General features: G+C 39.6%; 1 protein-coding gene across 11 annotated transcripts in view; it reads left to right on the plus strand.

Annotated features, from left to right (window-relative positions):
- The first annotated feature begins 321 nt into the window (after window positions 1–321).
- The window catches only part of LOC114311717 (uncharacterized), a 33,097-nt gene continuing 7,279 nt past the window's right edge, over window positions 322–26,139 (plus strand). Inside the window, exons 1-7 of one of the 11 annotated variants that reach the window (XM_028257878.2) lie at window positions 322–698; window positions 2,647–2,731; window positions 3,415–3,466; window positions 3,566–3,602; window positions 3,661–3,737; window positions 17,000–17,050; window positions 18,163–18,225. In XM_028257878.2, coding sequence (XP_028113679.2) covers window positions 605–698; window positions 2,647–2,731; window positions 3,415–3,466; window positions 3,566–3,602; window positions 3,661–3,737; window positions 17,000–17,050; window positions 18,163–18,225 — 459 coding nt within the window. In that variant the 5' untranslated portion in view covers window positions 322–604. Of the gene's footprint in view, window positions 699–2,646; window positions 2,732–3,414; window positions 3,467–3,565; window positions 3,603–3,660; window positions 3,738–10,367; window positions 10,530–16,999; window positions 17,051–18,162; window positions 18,226–26,139 lie in introns of those variants that run through there. The other 10 variants (XM_028257879.2, XM_082916450.1, XM_082916448.1 and 7 more) reach the window with 10 other exon arrangements.

Consider the following 26,139-nt stretch of genomic DNA (forward strand, 5'->3'; position numbering starts at 1 on the left):
GTCCAAATTGTAGCAATATTGAAAAAAATAAATAAATTATCAATAGGTTCTAATAGTTGGATTTAATTTTCATCAAATCCTATTAAAAATAAATCTTGATAAAATTGTCGCTAAAAATAATTTTTTTATGATAATTTTTTATAAACGTCACTAAAAATTAACAATTAGTAACTTTTTATCATGATTTTTATAAATTGTCATTAAAATTTACAATTAATAACTTTTTTTATGATAGATTTTTCTCATAAGACTTATTAATAATAAGTCTATTTATTAAAACCTACACCCAAATATCCCAAAAAAAAAAAAAAAAAAAGCTTAATTTTCGGGCAAGTGTGTCACTGTTTGATGACTCTCTCTCTCTCTCTCTCTCTCCAGACTACAGCCACTCTCATCATATAACGACATACCAACCAAATCCATAAATAATAATCTCTATCTGTCTTCTCCACGCGTTTCTCATGTATGCTTCAAAATAAACCCAACCCAGAATTCATACAACTCCCAATCTTCCAGGGACCACAAAAACCCTAAATGCTCGCTATGCTTTCTTGTTAAAATCTTGGGTTTTCTTTTGTTTTTGTGTTCGTTTTACCATAATCAAATGGCTTCTAAGCCAGTTCCAAAAATTTTAATCATCTTCACGTTGACCTGTACACTAACAAGCACATATTCTCTTCCTTTTGTCGTCTTTCATGGTAATTTTCTCATCATTCTATATGATCTCTTTGATTATTCATGCCCACAATATGCTCTGTTTAATTTAATTAACAATTAAAGTATTGGGAATTGGAATGTGAAGATCACAGTGTGATGATCAAGTGTTATTGTTACTAAGTTGGTGTTGTTGGAATGTTACAATTTGGTTGGTTTAGATGTGGGTTTTTGAATTTTTGTATATTGGTTGTTGAAGCTTACTTTTTAGGGCCATTGGCATACAAACACAGAGTTGCTTTTAAGCCACTGCATGGTTTATGATTCATCTGGTTGTGTTTCATGTTTTGTGTAGTGATTTCTGTTAGTTAAATTAGCAATTCAGTATTGCGAATTGGAATGTGAAGATCATAGTGTGATGATTTAGTATTATTGTTACTAAGTTCACCCCCCCCCCCCCCCCCAATATAAATAGTACAATTTGGTTGGTTTAGATGTGGGCTTTTGAATTTTTGTATTAAAGCTCACGTTTTAGAATCATTAGCATTAATACAAATACAGAATTGCTTTCAAGCTACTACTAAGTTTATGAGTCAGCTGGTTGTGTTTCATGTTTTGTGTAATGATTTTTGTTTTTTTGGCCTGCTTCAAAAAAATTTAACTTGCATAATGTGCTTTCTATGAATTTCTATTTAAAAGAGAGACAGAGCATTTATTTTTAAATTTTTTTTCAAGAAGTGTGTTCATATGTTCCCTTGAATTACTTGTTTGATACGTGCTTAATTATGATGGTGGGTGATCTCATGGAACCAAATTTGTATTGATATTGTGAAATTCCCATTAATATATACAATGTGTATCTATATATCTATATTTTATTATTTCCCATTCTTCCAACCCTGATAACATGTCACTATGTTTGAAATGCTTCAATGATTCAAAATTAGCTTTGGATTGGCACTAATATCTATGTCATAACAATAGTGATGTATGTTTTTTAATCCATATATTAATGTTTCGGTACCTATGATGATTGTGCTCTCCAATAGTTACATGGCATACAGATTCTACTCCTTTTACCTTCCTCCATACCCTGTTTCTTGGAAAATTTAGTATATTTTGATGTATACTTTTGCTTGATACAACAATGAAGATCTAATGATCTCTTAACCAGAAGAGCAAGGAAATTTGTTGTTATTATATAAATAAACAGATACATGGATAGTTTGAATTGATGCATTTATCTCGTTATTAAATAAGTTCCATGTAACCAATTGAGCTAGCCAAATCCCGTACACCTCAATAGGAGGAGGTCAAAGGTTTAAGTCTTGCCACATGCAAGGCTAAGCAACATCCTCCAATCCCCCCCCCCCCCCCCCCCCCCCTCAAAAAAAAAAAAAAAAAAAAAAAATGAAAAGAAAAAGGAACCATGTAATTTTTAAAATTTGCTAGTTAATATAATTACTATCATGAAATCCCCTTCCTCACTTCTTTTGGTTCTGTCTATTTCTATCAGTAACTTGTTTATGGAGTGTTTGAGTCTACACCGTGTTTTTGGATATCTAGGATTGTGACTTGGGGAAATTTAGTTATATGTTTTGTTAGTTTCAAGAAAAAACTCTCAATTCTTTAAAAGTGATTTATGATCTCAAGAAAAATATCTTGTTAGTATTTTTCAAAAACATGGCAAAATCTCATCGATTTGGTGTGATGAAGAAAGTTAATCCATTTTTTTAATAGATATCTTGTAAAGAAAATAGTGTGTATTATCGAAGTTGTCTCTTGAACATGGAAGAGCGTAGCTAGCCTGGGTTAATATGGTTCTTACAGGATAGATCATATGCCTTCAGTGTGCATAGAAACTATGAGTTGGTTATGCCATCAAATTTTCTCTTCTCATACAAATTGAGGCTTCAACTTTGAATGTAACTGCAGTAGAAAGAAAGGAAAGCATAGATATCAAATACTTACCTTTCTTACCTACTATGGCAGGGCTTTCAGAAAAATGCAGTACTAGAGGAGTCAAACGTTTGATCAAGCTTCTAAGCAAGTCTTCGGGTTCTGAAGGATATTGCATGTATGCTCCTATAATATTGTATGGTTGATGGGATTTAAGGCTTTGTTGAGCTGAATTCGCTCTTTTTGGTTTTTGTTCATTTTATTTTAGATGAACATTCAAAAACATGTGTGAGTGCACCTGCAAATCTTAATCCCAACTCACAAGCTGCTAGTGAAACTTGAAGATTTAATCCCAACTCCCATATGAATGAGGCAGCTCTATAGTTCTTATCTATAGGGGCAGTAGCAGATGGCTCCTCGCATCTTTTGACAAGTAATGTGTACCACTAAAAGGTGCCAAAAGTGGATGCAACATGCACAAAGGATGTCTTGAAGGCCAAAACCATAGATCCCCTATTTAGACACAAAACAATTTACACTTTCTACAAAATGCAAAAATTTGTAGAGGAATGGATTTACTCCTTGTATGTATTTTCTTTTTAGGAGATTGCTCAGTAGCAAATTCCTCTCAAACTCCTCACCGTAGAAATCTCAACAAAATGAAATTTGTTTTGTACGCTCTCATAATTTTGACATCTGAAATGGTTTCAACACAAGGAATTGCCAGAAAGATTCATCCATGTACTTTTATTAGGTCTCTACCTCTACGATGTGATTTGAAACTGCTTTTCGATTTGTATGCTTTATTGTTCCCTAGTTGAATTCTCTTAAATATGGAATTAATTGTTTCCCTCCATGTAGAGAAATTGGAAATGGAATATGGGATTCTTGGTTTATGCCCCTACTGGAACAGGTGAATCTCACATTCTAGTGCAAACAGAGCTTGCCATCCGTTATGCTGTAATAACAAATTTTACCGGCAATTTAACACTTTTCTTGTTGCACTTTGTAGACTACAATTGCTTGTGAGAAGGTGGTAAAGCTGTCCGGTAATTTGTTTGCCTCCTTGAAATGGCGTATGTCATTTAAATTTATTTTTTTCATCAGTTAGTTCCTTCTTCAACTTACAGGTGAAGGAAATGGATAAACTTAGTGAAGGTTACAACATAGTTGGACTTTCTCAGGTGAAATAGAAGTGGTTGTGAATGTTTCTTTCTCACGTCGTAGTTTATATTTGATCATGAGTCATTTAGTAGCTAGCTGTTCTCCTTAAGCTATGCTGAAGTCCTTATTTTGTCTGCTTACTGTGTTTTTTTATGTGTCTGCGTGTTTTGGGAATTATATATCAGAATCTTTGCAAGAAACGAAGTTGGTTATACGTTTTGTGGCTTAATATTTTCAAAATGTAAGCATGCCAAAGATGAAAGCTTGTTGGCATTGTTGTAACTTGAGCTCAAAAGATTTGAAAATTTTCAAAATTCACCAACATTTGTGAACACATTCCTTATTCAAAAGGCTTACTGGAGTGAAAAATCCATGAAAGTGCATGAATATTTTGTTATAAATGGGTAAGTGTTTGCATGCATTACCTATTTATTTTGTACCTTGGAATGACAAACACAAATAAAAGAAGATATAACCTGAGGCAAAAATTTGACACAATAAAAAAGAGGAAGGATTGTATAAGACAATGTAATATTAAATGAAGTAAAATTTAACGTTTGGCGCTTCAGGAGCTAACAAAAACCTTTATTGAAAGTGTTTCAGTAGAACCTCCTGCCTGCCACCAACATAGGGGTAATAGTGCAGGACTGAGAAGTCTGAATTCAAGGGTTAATGTGGTTTCTAACTTTTTGGAAAATGACTCAAGGCATTTTGTTACTAGGGGCTTTCATCCAATGCTTATAACACTTCTCATTCAAAGCTCTCTAGGGACGATATGTCCTTCCACCTACATTGGGTGTAATGTGCCTATCCTAAATGGGTAGTGTGGCCCACTAGCATGCTTGACGCCCTAATTGTGAGCCAAAACACCTAATGAATGAGTCTAGATATGAGGAGTCTTGAGGTGGGGCCAAGGGGACCACTGGCCAAGTTGAGTTGACCATGCCCATCCATGCTCACTCAATAGTGTCATGGTTCGGCACCCCACAGGTAGGCTCAAATGAGCTCTTGCTAAGCCATGACCTCTCATACCTCATTCTTAAATGGCCTAAGAGGATTTTCCAAGAGTGCTGCTAGGCTGATCTGCTTGGTCACTCTTACTCGACAAGCAACATAGTCCAACTCTTGGCTTGACCATGTCCCGACTATGTCTTTCACCCCCACGCTGGGAGGTGATTTCGAGAATCAACCAACTGACAAATCCATAGCCCAGGTGACTTACAGCCTCGACAGCCCAACCTCTTCATTCATTACAATAATGTGATTCCATGTCTCTGATGATTCAGCCATGTACTGTCATCCTCTTTATTGCCATCACTTTGGCATCCTAGGTGTGCACCCACTATTTGGGATTGTTAAGAGGATTTTGGCTTGGAGGCTAAGATCAAGGGCCTGCCAAGGTTGCCTGGCTTGCTCCCTAACGGGAGTATCCCCTCAATTTTAGAGAGGGATGCTGACCCAACGTCTGATGCCTCAAAAGAGGTATCATATCTATACCACCTATGTCATGCCATGATACTATAAGATTTCTGAAGAATCTGTATATTCAATTGTGTAATTGATACAGGAATACATCGGTATATATAACAATCCAAACCCTAGAGCTGGAAAAGGAAACAAAAATATTAGCTCAATCCCTAATATATTTAGAATATATACTACCATATATACATAAACCTAATATTCTCACACCCCGGTTCAAACTCAAGGTGTTTTAGCAGAAAACATTGCGAGTTTGCCAAGAAGAAACTGAAACCGAGTAGTGGTGTGAATCTTGGTAAAAAAGTTAGCAAGTTACAGAATCGAAGAGACAAAAGGGAGCGAGATAGAGTCAAACTGCAAATGTTGATGGACAAAGTGACAATCAAGTTCAATGTGCTTCGTCCTCTCATGGAAGATAGTGTTATGGGCAATCTGAATAGCATTGCTGTTGTCGCAGTAGAGGGAGTTCGGAGAAGACTGAGGGACACCCAAATCAGATAAGGGACAACGAAACCAAACAGTCTCAGCAGTAGCATGAGCCATAGTATGGTACTCAGCTTTGGTAGTGGAACAAACAATAACAGTTTGTTTTTTGCTTTTCTAAGAGATCAAGAAATCGCTAAAAAATATATAGAAACCAGATGTGGACTTGCGATCATTAATATCACCAGCCCAATCAGAATCAGCATAGGCCACCAAGTCCAAAGAAGAAGTAGAGGATAGTAGTAAACCCCGAAAGATAGTACCTCGGCGATAGCACAGAATCCGAATTAATGCAGCCCAATGGGTGGATCGAGGAGCAGAAACAAACTGGCTAACCACATAAACAAGATAGGCAAGATTAGGACGAGTAACAGTTAGATAGACTAAGCAACCCACAAGCTCTCGATATAAAGTAGGATCATCTATAGGAACACCATCAGTAGTGTTGAGCTTTACATTAAGCTTGATGGGGATATCAGAAACCTTAGTGTCAGTAAAACTGGTGCGATGAATAATCTCATTGGCATACTTGGCTTGAGACAGAAAGTGACCATTGGGAGAAGAAGCGACTTCAATGCTAAGAAAATACCGCAGTGGACCTAGATCCTTCATATCAAAGGTGTGGAAGAGATGCTACTTGACCTCAAAGATAGTAGAACAGTTAGAGCCAGTGATGATCATATCATCTACATATAGTAATAAGGCAACAAAACTAATAGATGTGTGAAGGAGAAACAAAGCGGAGTCATGAGCACAAGGATGAAACCCAAACTCAATTACAGCTGTCTGAAAGTGATTATACTAAGCATGAGGAGATTGCTTCAAATCATATAGAGCACGCCGAAGACGACAAACCTATTCAGTGGAATGAAGAAGGCCAGGGGGAGGACGTATATGAACCTCCTTAGTGAGAAGGCCATTAAGAAAAGCATTCTTAACATCCATTTGATAAAGAGGCTAATGACGAACAATAACGACAAAGATCAAAGTACGGATAGGAGTCATCTTGTCAACATGGGCAAAGGTCTCTTCATAATCAACACCATATTCTTGTGAGAAACCTTTGGCAACCAGACGAACTTTGTACCGTCTTGACTTTGTAGACCCGTGTGTAACCAACTAGATTCTTACCAGCAGGTAAAGGAACCAGCTTTCAAGTAGAAGTCTTCTATAAGGCTGGTAACTCATCCTCCATAGCTCGAATCCAATTTGGATCTTAACAAGCCTCCTTGTAGGACTGGGGTTCTAAAAAGGAGTGAATATAAAACAAAAAGGTGCAGTATGAAGGAGAAAAACATGTTTTAGCAAAACCAAGTTTGACTACTTGTTTACAGATGCGAATGGGGTACTTATGGTTGGCAAGATTAGAGTCATCAGAGGTAGGATGATCGGCAGCAGGAGCAGAGACAACTTATGGAGGGAGAGCCTTGCGACAATAATAGACTAACAACAGATGAGAAGACGAAGATCGAGCCGAAGGGGGAGGAGAAGGAGGAGGAGAAGAGAGAATAGACTCATGGGGGTCAGTAGAGATGGACTCAACATGAGGGGTGGTAGAGGGTACAAGCTCATGGGAAACAGTAGAGATGTACTCATCCAGAGGGACCTCAGAAGGAAATAGATCAATGTGAACCAAATCCTCTTTGGAAACCGGAGCAGTGATAGAAGGAAGCTGAAAGTAAGGCAGACGTTCGAGAAAGGCAACATGGCGAGATACATAAAGACGACGAGAAACTGGGTCATAATAACGATAGTCTTTATGGGTAAGACTATGGCCTAAAAAGACCCATAGAATAGACCGGGCACTAAGTTTGGTCCTATCTTTATGGGAAAGAAGGACCAAGCAAGTAGAGCCAAAAACATGTAGGAGGGAGTGATTGGAAAGTTGAGAGAATAAAGCCTCATAAGGAGAATGACTAGAGAGTAAGGGAGTAGGCATATGGTTGAGAAAAAAAGCAGCAGTAAGAATTGCTACACCCCAAAAAGGAGCCGGAACAGAGGTAGAGAGAAGGAGAAACCTAGCAGTCCCAAGAAGATGACGGTGTTTACGCTCAGCGCAACCATTTTGGACAGGTGTATCAGTACAAGAAGTTTGGTAAATGGTACCCAAATTGGCCAAATACGCATAGAACTTAGTTTTAAAATATTCCCCGCCCAAGTTAGATCGTAACAACTTAATGGTAGCCCCAAACTGTGTAGTGATCATAAATTGGAAGGTACGGTATATTTGATAGAAGTCAGATTTATGAGTCATAAGATAAACCCAAGTATAGCAGGTGCAATCATCAACAAAAAACATGTATGCAGAACCTCTTTTAGTGAGAACAAGAGAGGGTCCCCAAACATCAGTATGCATAAAAGAAAATGGAGAAACAGAAATAGAAGTACTTTTATTAAATGGTAAAGCTGACATTTTGACAAGTTTACACCCCCGACATTCATCAATTTGACTAGAAGAAACATTACCTAACAATTCTAACCGAGTTAAAGACTATAAGCGGTCAATAGACAAATTGTTAGAATAGTATATTTTTTGTAATTATTCTATGCCTTAGGGCCTCTTTGTAATTAATAATCTTCATTAATGGTATTCTCTAAAATTATCATGGTATCATAGCCTAACCCTAAAACCTAAACCCATCTACCCATATAGTTCCCGGTAGCCATCGGAGCCACCAACCGGAGTAAACCCACCAGCCGGCGACCACCACTTCAGCAGTCGACAAGTATCTCTCTGTCAGCTCAAGACGACTCCACCCTGAGGGGTTTTAGCTCAAGCCGAACAAGACCCAGGTTGTTTCGGGCTGGTTGATGCCTGTCTAGGGTTCTCTCCTCACCTTGGTTGGTCGAAATTAGTACCTCATATCAACCTAGGGTGAAACTCACCTGGGGTGGTCGACATTCTCACCGAAGGCCCTTCTTGATCTTGATTGGTCTTTGCTGAAAGGTCTCCTAGTCTAGTCTTCTATGGTGTCATGGTTCCGCTGCCCTTGTCTTCTACCCAGGTCGTTCTCCTTGTCCTTCTGTTTTTGTTCATTATGTGGTAATCTGTTCTAGTCTATTTCGTTTCTTTTAAATAAATAAATAAATAAATAAAAATCTATGAATTCTTAATTCTTTATGCTTTCATAGTGTTAATGGTAGTGGTAGTTGTGTCTTCCCTTCTACCACCACCTTCCCGGTTTGTGATTGGCACTAGTTTTGTTGAGGGTTCGATAGTACAGTATTTATGGCAGATTCCACCAGTGTGTCTACGACTTCTTAGACACCTAGGAGTGAGAGTTCCATGATACCTCCGACTATGACTGATAACCCAAACCCTAGTCTTAAAATTACCATCTCTCTATTTAATAGTCAGAACTGTCTAGCATGGTCGCTGAGTTTGACTATTTTTTTGAAGAGCAAAGGGAGGATGAGATATGTTGATGGCAAGATACAGGCACCCAACATCATTGACTCGGGTTATGACCAATGAAAAATTATCAACTCTTTGATTACGGGTTAGCTTATTCATTCGATAGTACCAGAAATTGGTGAGGGCTACTTATCTATGGAGATTGCCCAGGATATTTGGGATGCTGTGGTCGCCACCTATTCCCGCAAAGGAAATTTCTCACAGGCATTTGAGTTGCGCCGCTCCATTGAGAGCTCTATTCAGGGGGGATAGACTGTTCTTCAGTACTTCACCTTCCTCACCAATGGTTGGAAACGCCTTGATCACTTGCAAGACTATAAGCTTATTTGCATTGCTGATTTAGTTGGGTACAGGAAGTTCATTACACAGGAAATGGTCTTTAAGTTTCTGGCAAGTCTCAATGTGGAGTATGATCCAATTCGTAGTCGGGTTCTGGGTATGGACACTCTTCCTTCACTTCAGGAGGCATTCGCCTATGTGTAGAATGACGACAGTCACCGGTCTACTATGATGTCACCTGTCTCTACTGATCACTCAGCGTTACTGTTTACCCCTAGAGATGGCCTCAGTCTGACTCCCATCCCTTCGTCTGCTGCCAAGGAGTCTGTCTTCTGTGATTACTGTTGCAAGCCATGGCATACTGGTAAGACGTGTTGGAAGCTTCATGGAACTCCATCCGGATGTCGAGGTGATCGGTTTGGTTCTAGAGGAGATCGGTCAAGCTAGTTTAGAGGACGTGGCTCCTATCCACGGGCCCATTAATCTAGTGCCATTAATACACTTGATTCTACTTTTGCTTCCGTTGGCCAGGCTTTTTATGGTCTCTCTGGCATGACTACTCATGAGCTTGAGGATGTTTTGTGTCACTTGCTGGACTGCCGGTCTTCTACTGCTCTCAGTACATCTTTCTCATCGTTTGCCCGCTCAAGTAACTTAGCCTCTTCTCCTCGTGTTTTCCTTTCTCTTACGTCTTTGCCCTGGATTATTGATTCTGGTGCCTCAGATCATATGTTTAGATTCTCGGATATTTTCTCTGCCTATAAGCCCTCTTCAAGTTAGGACAAAGTTAGGATTGCAGATGGTACCGTTTCTTCTATTTTTGGGAAAGGACTAGTCCATGTCACTCCTACCATACGTCTACCTTCTGTTTTCCATGTTCCCAATTTTTCTGTTAACCTGTTATCTTTGAGTCGTATTACACAGGATTCGAATTATAGCGTGACGTTTTTTCCTAATCATTGTCTTTTTCATGACCTTGTCACAAGGAGGACGATTGGTAGTGATAGTGCAGAAAATGGTCTCTACTTCCTGGATCAACCAGACAAGCTTGCTCATTTTTCCACCACGAGTCCTACTACCCAAGATGATTTACGGTTACTTAAGCATTTATTTCCATCTGGTTTTGCAAACAATAATGTGTCTGAGTTTTTTTGTGAGTCTTGTCAACTTGGAAAATAACACAGAGCTTCTTTTGCTCCCAATTTTAATAGAAGTTTAGTTCGTTTTTCATTAATGCATTCTGATGTCTAGGGTCCATCTCGTTTTATGTTTGTGAAAGGTCATTGATTTATTGATAATTTTTCTCATACTACTTGGGTGTATCTCATGAAAGACAAGAGTGAGGTTTTCTTTGTGTTTCGCAATTTTCATAAGATAATTTGTACTCAATTTGGGGCTACTATCAAAATCTTATGTTCTGATAATGGGGGTGAATATATAGATTCTGGGTTAGGGCAATATTTTTCTGCTCATAGCATTATCCATTAGACCTCTTGCACCAATATCCCTCAACAAAATGGGGTGGCGGAATGCAAGAATCGTCATCTTCTTGACATGGCTTAGTACATGTGTTTTTCTATGAGTGTGCATCGGTCTTACTAGGGCGACGTTGTTCTCACCGCTGTCCATCTTATTAATCGTCTTCCTACCCAGGTCTTGCAAAAACAAGCTCTCTTTCTAGTCCTTCTAGGTTCCGAATCCTTGTTTTCTATTCTTCCCGAAATATTTGGCTATATCTGTTTTGTTCACAATCACTCTCCTACTCGTGGTAAGCCCTTGCTCCCTCAAATGGGTTTTCCTTGGGTACTCTCCTACAAAAGGGGTACAAGTGTTATCACCCTCCTTTTCATAAGTGGTTTGTGTCCATGGATGTCACCTTTTTTGAGTCCCAATCCTATTTCTTGTCCTATCCGGTGTCACAGTCCTCCCTTTAGGGGAGAGCCTTGATGTGAAGTGATTCCTGTGATTCCTACGGTGGAACCAGTTGTTCTTGTACCACCACCTACAGAACCCAATATCACCAAGGATAGGGAAGGGCAAGTTTATGTCGGGGGCAAAGACAGACAAAAAGTTAACTGGATACAAGAGACCACTTCTGCTCACCCACTACCATCTCCTGCTTCTAATGAGAGTCCAGGTAACTTTGAATCTCTTGAGTCCACCGATCTTGATGTTCCCATTGCTAAGAGAAAGGGTGTGCAATCTTGTACTCAACATCCTATCTTAAATTTTGTATCCTACTCTAACTTGTCAGCCTTATATAGAGCTTTTGTGTCAAATATTTTCTCTGTTAGCATTCCTAACCATTTTCAGGATGCTCTTGCTATCTCTGAGTGAAAACTTGCTATGATTGAGAAAATGAAAGCACTTAGGAAGAAGAGCACTTGGGAATTGACTGAGTTACCCAAGAACAAATGACCTGTGGGATGCAAATGAGTGTATACTGTGAAACATAAAGTGGATGGTTCCATTTAGCGTTACAAGGTTAGACTTGTGGCAAAAGGATTCACTCAGACATATGGCGTTGACTATCAGGAGACCTTGCACCCGTAGCTAAGATGAATTCAGTCAGAGTACTTCTCTCTTTAGTAGATAATCTAAATTGGCCACTTCATCAGTTTGATGTAAAGAATGCCTTTTTCCATGGTGACCTCGAAGAAGAGGTATATATGGACTATGTTACACAGACTCGGGTGCCGGTGCGTATCTAAGGGTCGGACACTTCAAAATTAAAAATTGGGGATACGTGGATATGGATCCAAATTTGGATACGGGTACGGGAATACGTTAAATAGTTATTTTTTAAAATATATTTATTATATGAAGATGAGTTTAAAAAAATTAAGGAGTAACAAATTTTGTTAAAAAAATAACAAATAAAATATAAATAATAAATAAAAATTATTTTAAATATAAAATAAATTATATTATATATTATCAAAGAAATTATTTTTATTTTAGTCATAAAAATTATAATATTTATAATATATTATATTATACAATATTTTTTTGAGTGAATATTATATAATATGAATACTATTATATATCGTTATATTAATATCATTTATAAATAGGAAGCAGAGAAATAGAACGGAGAGGAAGAGAAGTCAGATTCAAAGCAGAAAAGAGAGAGAGAGAGAGAGACCAAAGGGGAATCGAAGCGCTAGGGTGGAATCGACTTTGAGATGTTGGTTTTTAGATCTCCTTCGATTCGGTCTAGTTCGTGACTAGGGTTCGCACTTCGATCTTGCTTCGCGACTCGACTTGCTTCGCAAAGGCGAGTTTTAGCCGCCCCCCCTCTCTCTCTCTCTTAACAACCCTTCTTCTTTCTCCTCTCATGTCAGCCGTGTCTGAGAAAACCATACTGAATCTGACACATATCTCACACCTGCACCCGTGTTGTGTCGTGTCGACACGGGTACTCTGCCCTAAACCGGCGAGTCCATGTAACATAGTATATGGACATTCCTCTTGGTTTTGAGGATCATCAGACAGAGGGTAAAGTATGTCGACTTCAAAAGTCATTCTATGGTCTCAAACAGTCTCCAAGAGCTTGGTTTGAGAGATTCATTCAGGCTATGTTTAAATATGGCTTCAAACAGAGTTAGGCAGATCACGCCTTGTTTGTGAAACATTTCTGACGTGGTAAGATTACAATGCTCATTGTCTATGTGGATGACATAGTTCTTACAGGCGATGATAGTGAGGAAATACCTCTGTTGAATAAATATTTAGCAAGTGAGTTTGAAATCAAAGACTTGGGGAGCTTGAAGTATTTTTTGGGAATTAAAGTTGCTCGCTCCAAGGATGGGATATTTATCTCACAAAGGAAGTATGTGCTTGACCTATTGAAGGAAACTGGGATGCTTGACTGTAAGACCTGTGACACTCCATTGAAACCCAATCAGAAATTGGGGGATGATGAAGATGGAGTAGTTGTTGATAAAGGGAGCTATTAGCGTTTAGTGGGTGAGCTCATCTACCTATCTCACTCCCCGTCTTAATATTGTTGTTGTTGTCAGTGTGGTTAGCCAGTTTATGCATGTTCCTCATTAGATTCACTTCGAGGCTGTCCTAAGAATTTTGAGGTACTTGAAATCTACTCCTGGCAAAGGTCTTTATTTTTCAAAGCATGATCATCTTCATGTGGAAGCCTATACAGATGCTGACTGGACTGGATCAGTAATTGATAGGAGATCAATTTTAGGGTATTGCACCTTTGTTGGATGCAACCTAGTTATTTGGAGAAGTAAGAAACATAATATGATTGCCAGGTCCAGTGCAGAGGCTGAGTTTAAAGCTATGGCACAAGGGGTGTGTGAGCTCTTGTGGATCAAGTTATTGTTGAGTGATCTAGGTATTAATCAGACGGACGCCATGCGGTTATACTGTGATAACAAGGCCGCCATCAACATTGCTCACAATCCGGTTTAACATGACAGGACAAAGCATGTTGAGATTGATCGCCACTTCATTAAGGGGAAACTCACTAGTAGCACAATATGTATTCCATTTGTGCAAGACCAACTCGCTGACATCCTCACTAAGGGAGTTGGGAGTAAGCCATTGCATGACATCCTAAGTAAGCTGGGCATGAGAGATATCTTCGCACCAGCTTGAGGGAGAGTGTTAGAATAGTATACTATTTGTAATTATTCTATGCCTCAAGGCCTCTTTGTGATTAATAATCTTCATTAATATAAAATCGAATGATATCACAATCATTCCCTAATCTTGGTATTTTCTAAAATTATCATAAATGACCTAGGCGAGAATGCCATAATAAAATTGACTCGATTGAGAATCTAATTGAAACGAGGAAAGAGCAACTGGAGAGATAGATAGAGGGAGATGCAAGCTTTCTACCACATATAAATCTCCTACTGCTGGTCTTAATCTGCTTCTTAAACACTCGATCTTGCACACAACAGACAGAAAAGGAAAAGATAACATCAAAACCAGAAGCATCATGTTGACTAATAGATAACAAACTGACAGATAGTTGAGGAACATAAAGAACAGAGGGAATAGTAATAGCAGATATGGCAGAGGGAAAGACAGACCCAATAGATAAAACAAACATACCAGACCCATTAGCAGTATTAACAGTAATAGGAAAGAGAGGGGGTATATAGTTTTGAAGTAAGGAAAGGTGAGGAGTCATATAATGAGAGGCACCAGAGTCAAAAAGCCAGACAGAAGAAGAGTTACCAGAAGAGGACCCAAGCAAACCTGAATGAAGAGAGGTGAGAGCGGAGGTAGATGGAGATGACTGGGAGGTGGACAAGAGATGTTGAAGCTGAGCAATCTGGGCACTCGAGGAAGCCAAGTCAGGATCAGGAGCCAGAGTAGATACAGTATAAGTGGCAGGAAGCCGAAAAGTACTCGGAGCAAGACCTCGGACCTGTGATTGAGACTGCTGAGAAGACACCCGTCCTTTCTTGGGACAATTGTACTTCTAATGGCCCTTCTAATAGTAGAAAGCACTCATTTAAAGCCATCGGTCCCTTCTTGGGCTCTGCAGTAGCCAGAAACTGATGAAGATGTGGAGTTGATAGTAATGGAGGTTGGGCAGGAGCCAGGAAGACAGATGAAGATAGAGTCTGATTGGCTGTCTTAAGACAGGTTTCTTCAGAAAGGAGCTCATGAACAATAGCATTCATAGAGGGAAGAGAAGACCGGTGAAGGATGCCCCCACGGATAGCCTCATATTGAGGGGAGAGAGCCGTTAAAAACTGCACTAAATGACTCTGTTCCCGAAACTCAATATAAGCATCTAGAACTTTGAGGCTTGATGGTTCCATAAGAGCCAACTGATCCCAAAAACCTGTCATCTCTATATAGATGTCCTGAATGGACTGATCCCACTGATGAGCACCTTGAATGGCTGTTTCCGACTCATACCGCTTGATAAAGTTAGACTATTGAGAAACACTATAAATAATCCTACGGTTATCCACAGAATTATGAAAACATGTCAAAACTTGAGTATTGTCACAATCCCAAGCATCACAAGAAGTTAGATATTTTTATTTTTTCGGGTCCGACGGACGAGGAACAGATCCAGAAACATAGCCCTATTTTTTCTGACCAAGAAGAAAATTCTTGATAACATTGGCTCAATAGGCATAATTGCTACCAGTGAATTTGCAATTGATGGCTTGAATTTTAGTGTTCGACATCATAATAGATCAAAAGAGGAAAAAGACAATGAACTGATGGGGTCTAAGTGTAATAAAGGGAGACTTAATGGGCAAACAGTAATATGTAGAGAACTGTAATATACCAAGAGCAATATAGATGGAACCACGAACACAGAGAGAGATGGAGAGACAAGAACAAGACAATCTAGATGAATCCAGATGGGTTAGGCAATTAAACCCAAAAGTTGCACGAGAGAATAGTGAGACCGAGGTGATGTGACGACCTAGGAGAGGGAGATCAAGACCAATGAACCAGAATCAGACAACTTCGATTGAGATCAATGAACCAGAATCAGAGACTAAGCTTCGATCGAATAGAAATGAAACGATGAACCACGATGGGTGTCGAGTTTCTAAACTAGAGAGAGAGAGAGAGAGAGAGGCCCTTGCGATCATGTTTAGGCCTAGAACAGAGAGTCACGACTTCAAACTAGAGACAAGAAGCTGTCGTGACTTCGTAGAACCACAGAGAGAGCTTCGAACAAACAAGGCTAGACCTAGGATTTCGGCTCTGATACCATATAAGATTTTTGAAGAACTTGTATATTCAACTGTGTAATTGATACAAGAATACATCGGTATATATAACAATCCGAACCCTAGAACTGAAAAAGGAAACAAAAATATAAGCTCAATCCCTAATATATAATACCATACATACATAAATCTAATATTCTCACAGATACACCATTCGAGATATCATATCTGACTCTACAACTCCCATGATACAGCCTCCAAGGTCTAATATATGGGACATAGAGGTAGACCTGATACCTCCTCTCTATCAGGCCAAGAAGAGCCTTGCCACGCGTCCATAGGAGTTAGTCTCCAGCGATCTTGGAGCCTATATGGGGGATATCCATGCATGTAGACAACAGTCAACTATCTAACTATCATATCTTTCCCCTATTCTGGTGACAAGGTTCTCTACTTCTGCTACCCTCTCTCTTTCCAAGGTAGCCTTGGTTCTTGCCTTGGCTTTTAGTTACTCTTGGCCATTGAGGTGCCCATCATCTTCTCAGAGGTCCATTACCTGCCACCTCACTACCAATTAACTATAGGAAGCAATAAGCTCATGTCTTGAACTTTCTGAACAGGAGCTATGAGGAAAGCTTAACAACATCTTTTCACTTTGCACTAAATGTGATGCTTATTCCCTCCCATGCACTATCTTAAGTATGGCCTCATTTCCACTTCAGTGCAGATGCTTATACACGTTTTTGGGTGAGATATAGAGAATTTATGCAAAAATTTTGTGCTTTTTAATGGCTTCTATATCTATACAGTTTATAATGCATTGTAGTTTCATTATTCCCCTTTTAATGTTTTTGTCAATTAACTTTCATATGGCCATTCTTTCATTTCCATCGCTGATTTGTACATATTGGTGAGCATTTTACTCTATTGTTACACTTTTCAGGGAAATATGGTTGGCCGAGGGGTTGTTGAGTCTTGTGATGGAGGACCTCCAGTAAGGCTAACTCATTAAAAGCTTTGGCATAATATTTATTTGCAATTCCTTTTTATTCTCATCATTGTTGAGCTATTTGTCTATGCATTTTCAATATGATTTCTCACTTTTTAATCAAATTTTCTCCTCCGCACCCCCACTCTCCTCATCTCTCTGTATATGTGTCTGTGTGTGTGCATGCACGTGTGAACATTTAGATATTTAAACTGAAATATAGATAGTTTTGTGTGCAAACATGTGTTCCCCACCACTTATTTGATTATATTTGTGATGTAATGTGAAGTTATTTAAAATAATGAAATGGATTGTTCTAATTTCACTATAAATAATGGAAAATCTGCATGATGTTTATGTGTTAACTATAACAAATTACCAAAAAACTTTTCCAACTCTGTTCTCTTCCCAATTCTATTCTTTATTTTTTTTTCTTCAGAGAAAGGTATCCAAAATCTAGTTTAAGTGTGGATGTGTTCGTCACTATGTTGGTGATTGTTACAGGATAAACTTTGATCAGTTTGCCGTAGTGCTAGGGATGACATCACATTCTTGGATTACACAAACATTACCATCACAAATATTGGATAATAAGCACTGAAAAAAGGGGACATTTTAGTGATGAAAGTATCTTTGGTGTAAGGGTCTGCCTCTAGTTAATGGGTTGGCTCTCATGTATGTAATGAGGTTAAAGAAGTTCTGCTTCCATATTTTTACTTGAAATATTGTGAATCAAAAAAATTGAAAGGATACTGCAGGTTCATTATACTTTCTTCCATGTTGCTAAAATTATTTCCGAATTGTTGGTTGAGAAACCAGTCAAACCACAATATAAACAAGAACTTTACAAAATCTGTACAGTTGGTTTGGTTGAGGCACTAACTCAGTTTCTCCATAATTCGACTCAGCAATTTTTTAAAAAAATGTCTGGTTCAGCAAATTACTTGACACCCACCTCCAGAATAGAAGAGTTCTTCTACGGATTCTAATCATTACCTTATCTTTGCTGCAATTTATTGCTTTCTTCTGGCACCCCTTATTTTCCTGGCATGGAACTGACTTCTGGTCTGCATATGAAACTTAATTTTGTGGCCTGTTATTTTTCTTGTTCGAGACAGGTGAAGAATTTCATATCACTAGCAGGTCCTCATGCTGGGACAGCTTCTATTCCATTTTGTGGAGTAAGTGATCCTTTTTGCACTTGTTGTTTTTGGTCTTGAGATGCTTCATAATTTTGACTTTTTAATTTGGACCAGTTTAGAAGGCTAAACCACTTTATTTAGAAGGTGACATTAAAAAGATAAAACTTTAGAAAGTCATGTGACGGAAAGTAGTATTCTAACCATTAAACTCAATGTAGTGGTACACAAAATGTATAAAATACCCTTTTTCTTTGAGTTTAATAACACTAAAATATAATTTTTTTTTTGTTTTTTGTTTTTTTCTATCGGTCTTACTTAACAAAAATAAACAAATGGTTTAGATTGAAAATAAATTAGAAGATTAAGGTTTAATTGATAAAATTAAAAATTTAGGATTTATTTTGTTACAAGAGTCAAATCCTGAGATTTTTTTTGTACTTCTCCCAAAATTCTACGTATGATCTCCATTACTGTTAAACAAATTTTGAAATATAATAGTTATTTTTAATTCAAAAAGTAATGACTGAGATTTCCATTATTAGATTTAAAATTGTACTCATGTTTACAAGAAGTGAAATTGTCACTCTCTTTGTGAATTCCTAACTTAAGGACCGAGGTGAATAGCAATAGATGATGAAATAGATGAAAGAGAATAGAAAACTGTTGAAATTCAATGTATAAAGAGAATTGTATTATTGATTGATGTTATGATGTTCTATATCTTACAAATGGTGAGTGGCTCATTATATAGGAGAGGGTGAGTGTAGTAGGTGAGGAGTAGGTGAGGAGTAGGTGGTGGTAGGTGATGGTAAATTGTTGGTAGGTGATGGTAAATTTTAACAGCCCCCCGCAAACTCAAGGAGGATAGAAACTAACCAACTTGAGTTTGGAGAGAGGAACAAAACAAGAAAATACATAAAAATAAAAAAAGATAGGAGACACTGTATGGTCGTGTCAGACCATTGGTGAAGGCACTGTATGGTGGTGTCATAACGTTGTAGAGGACACTGGATGGTGGTGTCATAACGTTGTAGAGGACACTGTAAGGTGGTGTCATAACGTTGTAGAGGACAGTGGATGGTGGTGCCATAACGTTGTAGAGGACACTGGATGGTAGTGTTATAACGGTGTAGAGGACACTATATGGTGGTGTCATAACGTTGTAGAGGACACTGTATGGTAACCGGAATCAATGTCGGGACAGTTTATAGGGTCATGTCGGACCGTTGTAGAAGGCTAACCGGAATCAATGTCGGGACAGTTTATAGGGTCATGTCGGACCGTTGGAGATGCTAACCGGAATCAAATGTCGGGACAGTTTATGAGGTCATATCGGACCGATGTAAAAGTTACACCCTCAAAAGGTGTGCCCAAACTTTCAAAAGGCGTGCCATCAAAAGGAGTGCCCAATTCATCAAAAGGCGTGCCATCAAAAGGTGTGTCCAAGTTGGCGTCGAGCGCCGAGCGGCGCATGATGCGCGTGGCTGCCTTGGCTATTTAACCAAGGTTGATGCTGAGGCTGAGGCAGACAAAAAACTTCTGAAAATCCTCTGAAAAAACTCTTCCTTTGCTGAGGGAGAAACTCTGTAATACTCTGTAACCAACCCGTCTCTGAAACACTCAGCAACATGGCCTCTTCTTCCCGTCCAGCTACCCAGAACATGGCCTCCTCTTCCCGTGGTCTGCTTACGCTCTTTCCAGAACTGAACGAGTCCACAAGAGAAATAACTGGTGCGGTGGCCAGTGAACCTCAACCAAACACCTCTGGTTTTGCTCCGTTGAACTTTCCGATGCGGTCGGTGGAGCAAAAAATGGCGGTGCAAACTGATATTGAGGCCAATCAGTATACTCTGAAGTCATATGTGGAAACCATGACTGCGGTCACAAACTTGTCGCACCGGCTGCAGAGCAGGACAAATGAGGTGCAACAGTTAAACTCCCAGCTGGCTCTGCTCCAACGCATGTATAAGGATGCGCGAGCAGAGATAAGTGTGCTAAAGGCAGAAAACAAGGAGCTGAAACGGAAGGCCACTGTGATGTTCCGATTTGGAGGTCCGCCATATGCTACAGTAGAAGAGTATGGGGGAGTGAACGTGCTCGGTGGACAAGGAAACACGGAGGCAACACCGTCAAGGGCCGCCCAGGACGGAGGCAAGAAGAAGAGACCGGCGGCAGAGTAGGTCGGTGGGTGGCCGTCTGCAGAAAAGAAAACAAAGCTGTTGTTGTTGTGATTTTTGTGTATTTTTGTTGTTGTTGTTTTTTTTTTTTTTTTTTTTTTTTTTTTTTTTTTTTTTTTTTGGTGTAAAATGTGGATCAGGGTTGATCCCGATATGAATAAAATGAGTGTATTGTGCAAATCTGTATTTTGTTTTGTTTTTTTTTGTTTTTTTTTTTTAAATAAAAAAGAAAGATAAAAAAAAAAAAAAGAAAGTGGAACAACGGGAGTGGACAGCTGGCCCATTACTTTGGTGAAAACCAAAAGAGCAGAAGAGCACCATTGCGGTGGTTGTGTGATATAGTTTTAATATTTCAGTGAGTGGGATGCATGATGGGTTATATGAAAAGATGGGAACAAGCCCATGTGGGTTAGGGAATGGCGAGGATAATGTTTTGTGGGAGTGGAAAAAGTAAAGAGAGAGAGAGAAAATGCTTGTGATTGGATTTGAGAAAATGCTCTGGAGAGATAGGCCCACAGAAAATCATCATCTGGAGAGATAGGAGAGAGAGAAAGCAAAGAGTTCCGGAGATGGGGTCGGTCCATTTCTGCTTGAAGACTTCGTAGAGACCCATTCAGGTGGTGGAATAGAGAGTCTGGCAGAGGATGGTGGCGGAGACGCCGGAGTACAAGGCTGCGACGCCTTCGGGCTGGAAGATCTTCACCCCAACCGAGATGAGACCCACCTTAGGCGGCGGCGGCGGTACCGGAATGTGGAGGTTGCTAGGGGCGAGGTCGCCGTTGGTGACGCCGGTTTTTTGATGTGTCAGCGAGGCCGATCTCGTCGTTTGTGTCGGCGCCGCAGCCGGTGGGTGGTGGGGTGGAAATGAGGGCCCTGTCGCCGGCGGTGTCGGCAGCGACGTTTGGGACGAAAAAGTCGAGTATGGCTCCGGCGAGCGTGAGCTCTGGGAGCAACAACAAAGCTTAGATGCTGAGGGACTTTTCTTTGGAGATTTATGACAAAAAAAAATTGCAGTTTATGGGTCGATCTGGGAATCAACAAACAGAGTCTACTTCTTAAAAATCTTCAACAAACACAGTGAAGACTGGGATGCTTTCTAGACTGAAGCAGAATTACTAGCTACCAGCGGTGGCCGCCATGTTTGACGAGCAGCAGAGAGGAAATGGAGCTTCTATATGTAGGGTTCTGGCAGAGAGAGAGTAAAGGCATGTGTAGAGGTCCGGCGGGCGGCCAAGGCGAGACTGCCGCCCGTCGGTGAAGCAGAATTATTAGCTTCTTAACCTTGCTCTGATACCATGTTGAAATTCAATGTATAAAGAGAATTGTATTATTGATTGATGTTATGATGTTCTATATATTACAAATGGTGAGTGGCTCATTATATAGGAGAGGGTGAGTATAGTAGGTGAGGAGTAGGTGGTGGTAGGTGATGGTAAATTGGTGGTAGGTGATGGTAAATTTTAACAAAAACTATAAAGCGCAGTGTAGTTTTGCTTCTTGTTAATAATGAACCCAATAGGTGACAGTGTTTAAAGTCCAATTACTAGTGTATGAGTAGTGAGTTACTATGGAATGGGAATGTGTTACACAAAAGCCACACAACCAAAAGTCAGAATCAAGGTTTAACCCTTGGAAGTTTTAGAGAGTCAAGTAACAAATTTAGTAGAAATCCAAATGTTTTGAAGAAAGGAGATTTTTAGGCGTAGGTAATGCTGAGCTAATGGCTTGGTTCGTTGATGTTCCCTCAAATAGGGTAATTGGAATTTTGTAGTGCTTTCTCAAATTATTGTTATTGTTATTTCATACTTTCATTTTCTTGCTGTAGTGGAGAACTTCATGCGGATCATGATGAAGTTCTAATCATCTTAGTGAAGAAATTATGGAGGTTAAACAAGTTTTAAAGCACAATTTTTTTGATATGTCATTTTCAAGAAAGATGATATAAACCATTTATGAAGATAAGCCATGTTCACAACACATACACACACACACACAACAAAAGGAAAAAGAGTTTTATTTACATGAAATTATGAAGGGGAGAGCCAAATCCCTGACTTGAGGCTATGTTTGGATACCAAGAATGAAAGGCACAACGGGAATCCAGTCCAAGTCTCCTGCATTTCATCTTTTGTGTACATTCACCTGATTTTTTCTATAATTCTTGTTGGAACATGTGTGAAGGTAGAGTCCTATATTGGATAAAAAGTAAAAAGCGTAGGTCTTAATATACAATGGATGAATTCACCATTGACAGGCTTAAGTTCGTGTTAAGGTAAACTACTAATAGTCCCAATAATTGGTTTTAATTCCCATCAAGTCCTATTGAAAATAAGTCATAGTAAAATCGTTGCTAAAAATAATTTTTTGTGACGATTTTTTCCACATGTCACTAAAAATTGACAATTAGTGACTTTTGTTGTCACGATTTTTATAAATGGTCGCTAAACTTACAATGAGTGACGTTTTTGTATGACGAATTTTTCAAACTGTCACTGAAAGTTGAAAATTAGTGACTTTTTTTGTGACAATTTTTTTAAACCGTTGCTAAAACTTATAATTAGTGATATTTCTTGTGACAAAATTTTCAAACTGTCTCTGAGAGTTGATAATTAGTGACATTTTTTTAATAGTATTTGATGAAAAACGCCATTAACTATTATAGGACCTATTGGATAATAAGTCTACCTATTAGAACCTACACGTAAGTCTCCTGAAATTTTAAGTGGAATAATTATAAACAATGTATGTTGGGTTTGTGTATTCAATTGTGTATCAATTACATCAAGACTAGTTTACATGACCCTAACGACTAACCAAGAAGGAAATACAAGAATATGACCAAAAAAGGAAATACAGTCATCACAAACATGCCTAATATATATAATGCCTAATATATACGAATATATTCTCACACCCCCACTCAAACTCAAGGTGTTTTAGCTGAAAACACGCAGAGTTTGTCAAGAAGAAACCGAAAACAAGTAGTGGTGTGAGTCTTGGTGAAGAAGTCAACAAGCTGTAGAGCCGAAGGGACAAAAGGAAGCGAGATAGAGCCAGACTGTAGGTGTTGACGGATGAAGTGACAAGCAATCTCAATGTGCTTCGTTCGTTCATGGAAAAGTGTTGTGGGCAATCTGAATAGCACTTCGGTTGTCACACTAGAGAGAGGTCAGAGAGGATTGAGGAATGCCTAAGTCAGAGAGGAGACAACGAAACCAAACAACCTCAGTAGTAGCATGAGCCATAGCACGGTACTCAGCTTTGGTAGTAGAACGGGCAACAACGGTTTGTTTCTTACTTTTCCAAGATATCAAAGAATCACCAAGAAACAGACAGAAATCAGAAGTGGACTTACGATCAGTCACATCATCAGCCCAATCAGCATCAGCATAAGCCACCAAAGCTAAGGAAGAAGTAGAAGACAACAACAAGCCTTGGAAGATAGTACCGCGAAGATAGCGAAGAATCCGAACCAAAGCAGCCCAATGCGGAGAGCGGAGAGCGGAGAGCAGAAACGAACTGGCTAATCACATGAACAACATAAGCAAAATCAGGGCGAGTAATTGTCAAATAGACTAAGCAGTCCACAAGCTTGTGATACAAAGTAGGATCATCCAGGGGGACACCATCAGTAGTGTTAAGCTTCACATTAAGCTCAATGGGGGTATCAGAAATCTTAGTGTCAGTAAGACGGGCACGGTAAATAACCTCATTGGCATATTTGGCTTGAGACAGAAAGTAGCCCTTGGGAGACGAAGCAACTTCAATACCAATAAAATACCACAATGGCCCCAGATTCTTCATTTCGAAGGTGCGGAAGAGATGTTACTTGACCTCAGAGGTAGCAGAAGAGTCAGAGCCAGTGATAATCATATCATCCACATAGAGTAGGAGAGCAACAAAACTAGCAGAGGTATGTCTCAAAAACAAAGTAGAGTTGGAAGCAGAAGGATGAAACCCAAGCTCTGTAACAGCAGCTTGAAAGCAATCATACCAAGTACGAGGAGACTGCTTTAGACCATACAGAGCACGCCGAAGGCGACAAACCTGTCCAGAGGAATAGTGAAGGCCAGGGGGAGGACACATGTAAATCTCCTTAGTGAGATGGCCATTAAGAAAAACATTCTTAACATCTATCTGATAAAGAGGCCAAGAACGAACAACAGCGACAGAGATCAAAGTACGGACAGTAGTCATCTTGGCAGCAGGAGCGAATGTCTCCTCATAATCAATACCATACTCCCGTGAGAAACCTTTGGCAATCAGATGAACTTTGTAGTGCTCAAGAGAACCATCAAAATGAGTCTTGACTTTGTAGACCATTTGCAACCAACCAGATTCTTACCAGCAGGCAAAGGAATCAACTCCCAAGTACGAGTTTTCTATAAAGCAGACAACTCATCCTTCATAGCGTGAACCCAATGAGGATCCTGACAGGCCTCCTTGTAAGACTGAGGTTCTGAAAAACAGTGAATAGCAGACAAAAAAGTACGATAGGAAGCAGAAAAACATGTGTTAGACCAACCCAACCTGTTTGGAGGACGACGCTCACGAGGAGGATAGCGGTGTGCAGCAGGATCAGCGTCGTCAGAAGAAGAAGGAGCAGCAACAGGAGTAGAGACAACTGGTGGTAGGGGAGCCTTGTGACGAGAATAGACTAATAACGGAGGGGAAGAAGCAGCCGAAGGAGAAAAAAGAGCCATAGGTGACATAGACGGAGAAGTAGGAATGACCTCAAGAGGAACAGTGGCGATATACTCATCTGATGGGACCTCAAAAGGAAATGGATCAATGTGAACCAAATCCTCTTTGGAAACGGGAGCAGTGAGAGGGGGAAGCTGAAAGTAAGACAGACGTTTGAGAAAGGCAACATGACAGGAGACATAGAGGCGACGAGAGATAGGGTCGTAACAGCAGTAGCCTTTCTGAGTAAGACTGTAGCCCAAAAAGACACACAAGATAGACCGGGCACTGAGTTTGGTCCGATCCTTACGGGGAAGGAGGACAAAACAGGCAGACCCAAACACACGAAGAAGGGAGTAGTTAGGAATTTGGGAGAACAAAGCCTCATAAGGAGGCCGACCAGAAAGAAGGGGAGTAGGCATGCAGTTGAGAAGAAAAGCAGCAGTAAGAACTGCCTCCCCCCAAAATGGAGCTGGAACTGAGGCAGAGAGAAGAAGAGACCTAGCTGTTTCAAGGAAATGATGGTGTTTACGCTCGGCCCGACCATTTTGGGCAGGTGTATCTGTACAAGAAGTTTGATGAATGGTACCCAAATTGGCCAAATACTCACAAAACTCATTTTTAAAATATTCCCCACCCAAGTCAGACCGTAACACTTTAATGGTAGACCCAAACTAAGTAGTAATCATAGATTGAAAGGTACAGTATATCTGATAAAAATCGGACTTATGAGTCATAAGATAAACCCAAGTGTAACGAGTGCAATTATCAACAAATGACACATAGTATGCAGAACCTCCCTTGGTGAGAATAGGAGAAGGGCCCCAGATATCAGTATGAACTAAAGAAAACGGTGTAGCAGATATAGAAGTACTGTTACGGAAAGGTAAGGCTGTCATTTTGGCAAGTTTACACCCCCGACACTCTGTAAATTGACCAGGAGAAACTTTACCCAATATACCTGACTGAGTTAAAGACCGTAAGCGGTCAGCAGACAAATGCCATAATCTGGAATGCCACAAATAGAAAGGATTGGACAGAGAATCCAACTGAAGAGAAGAAAAGGTAGTCGGAGAAGTAGTCATAGGCAGAT

This window comes from Camellia sinensis, chromosome 2, assembly GCF_055761805.1.
Source record: "Camellia sinensis isolate YWXY chromosome 2, ASM5576180v1, whole genome shotgun sequence".
Lineage (NCBI taxonomy): Eukaryota > Viridiplantae > Streptophyta > Magnoliopsida > Ericales > Theaceae > Camellia > Camellia sinensis.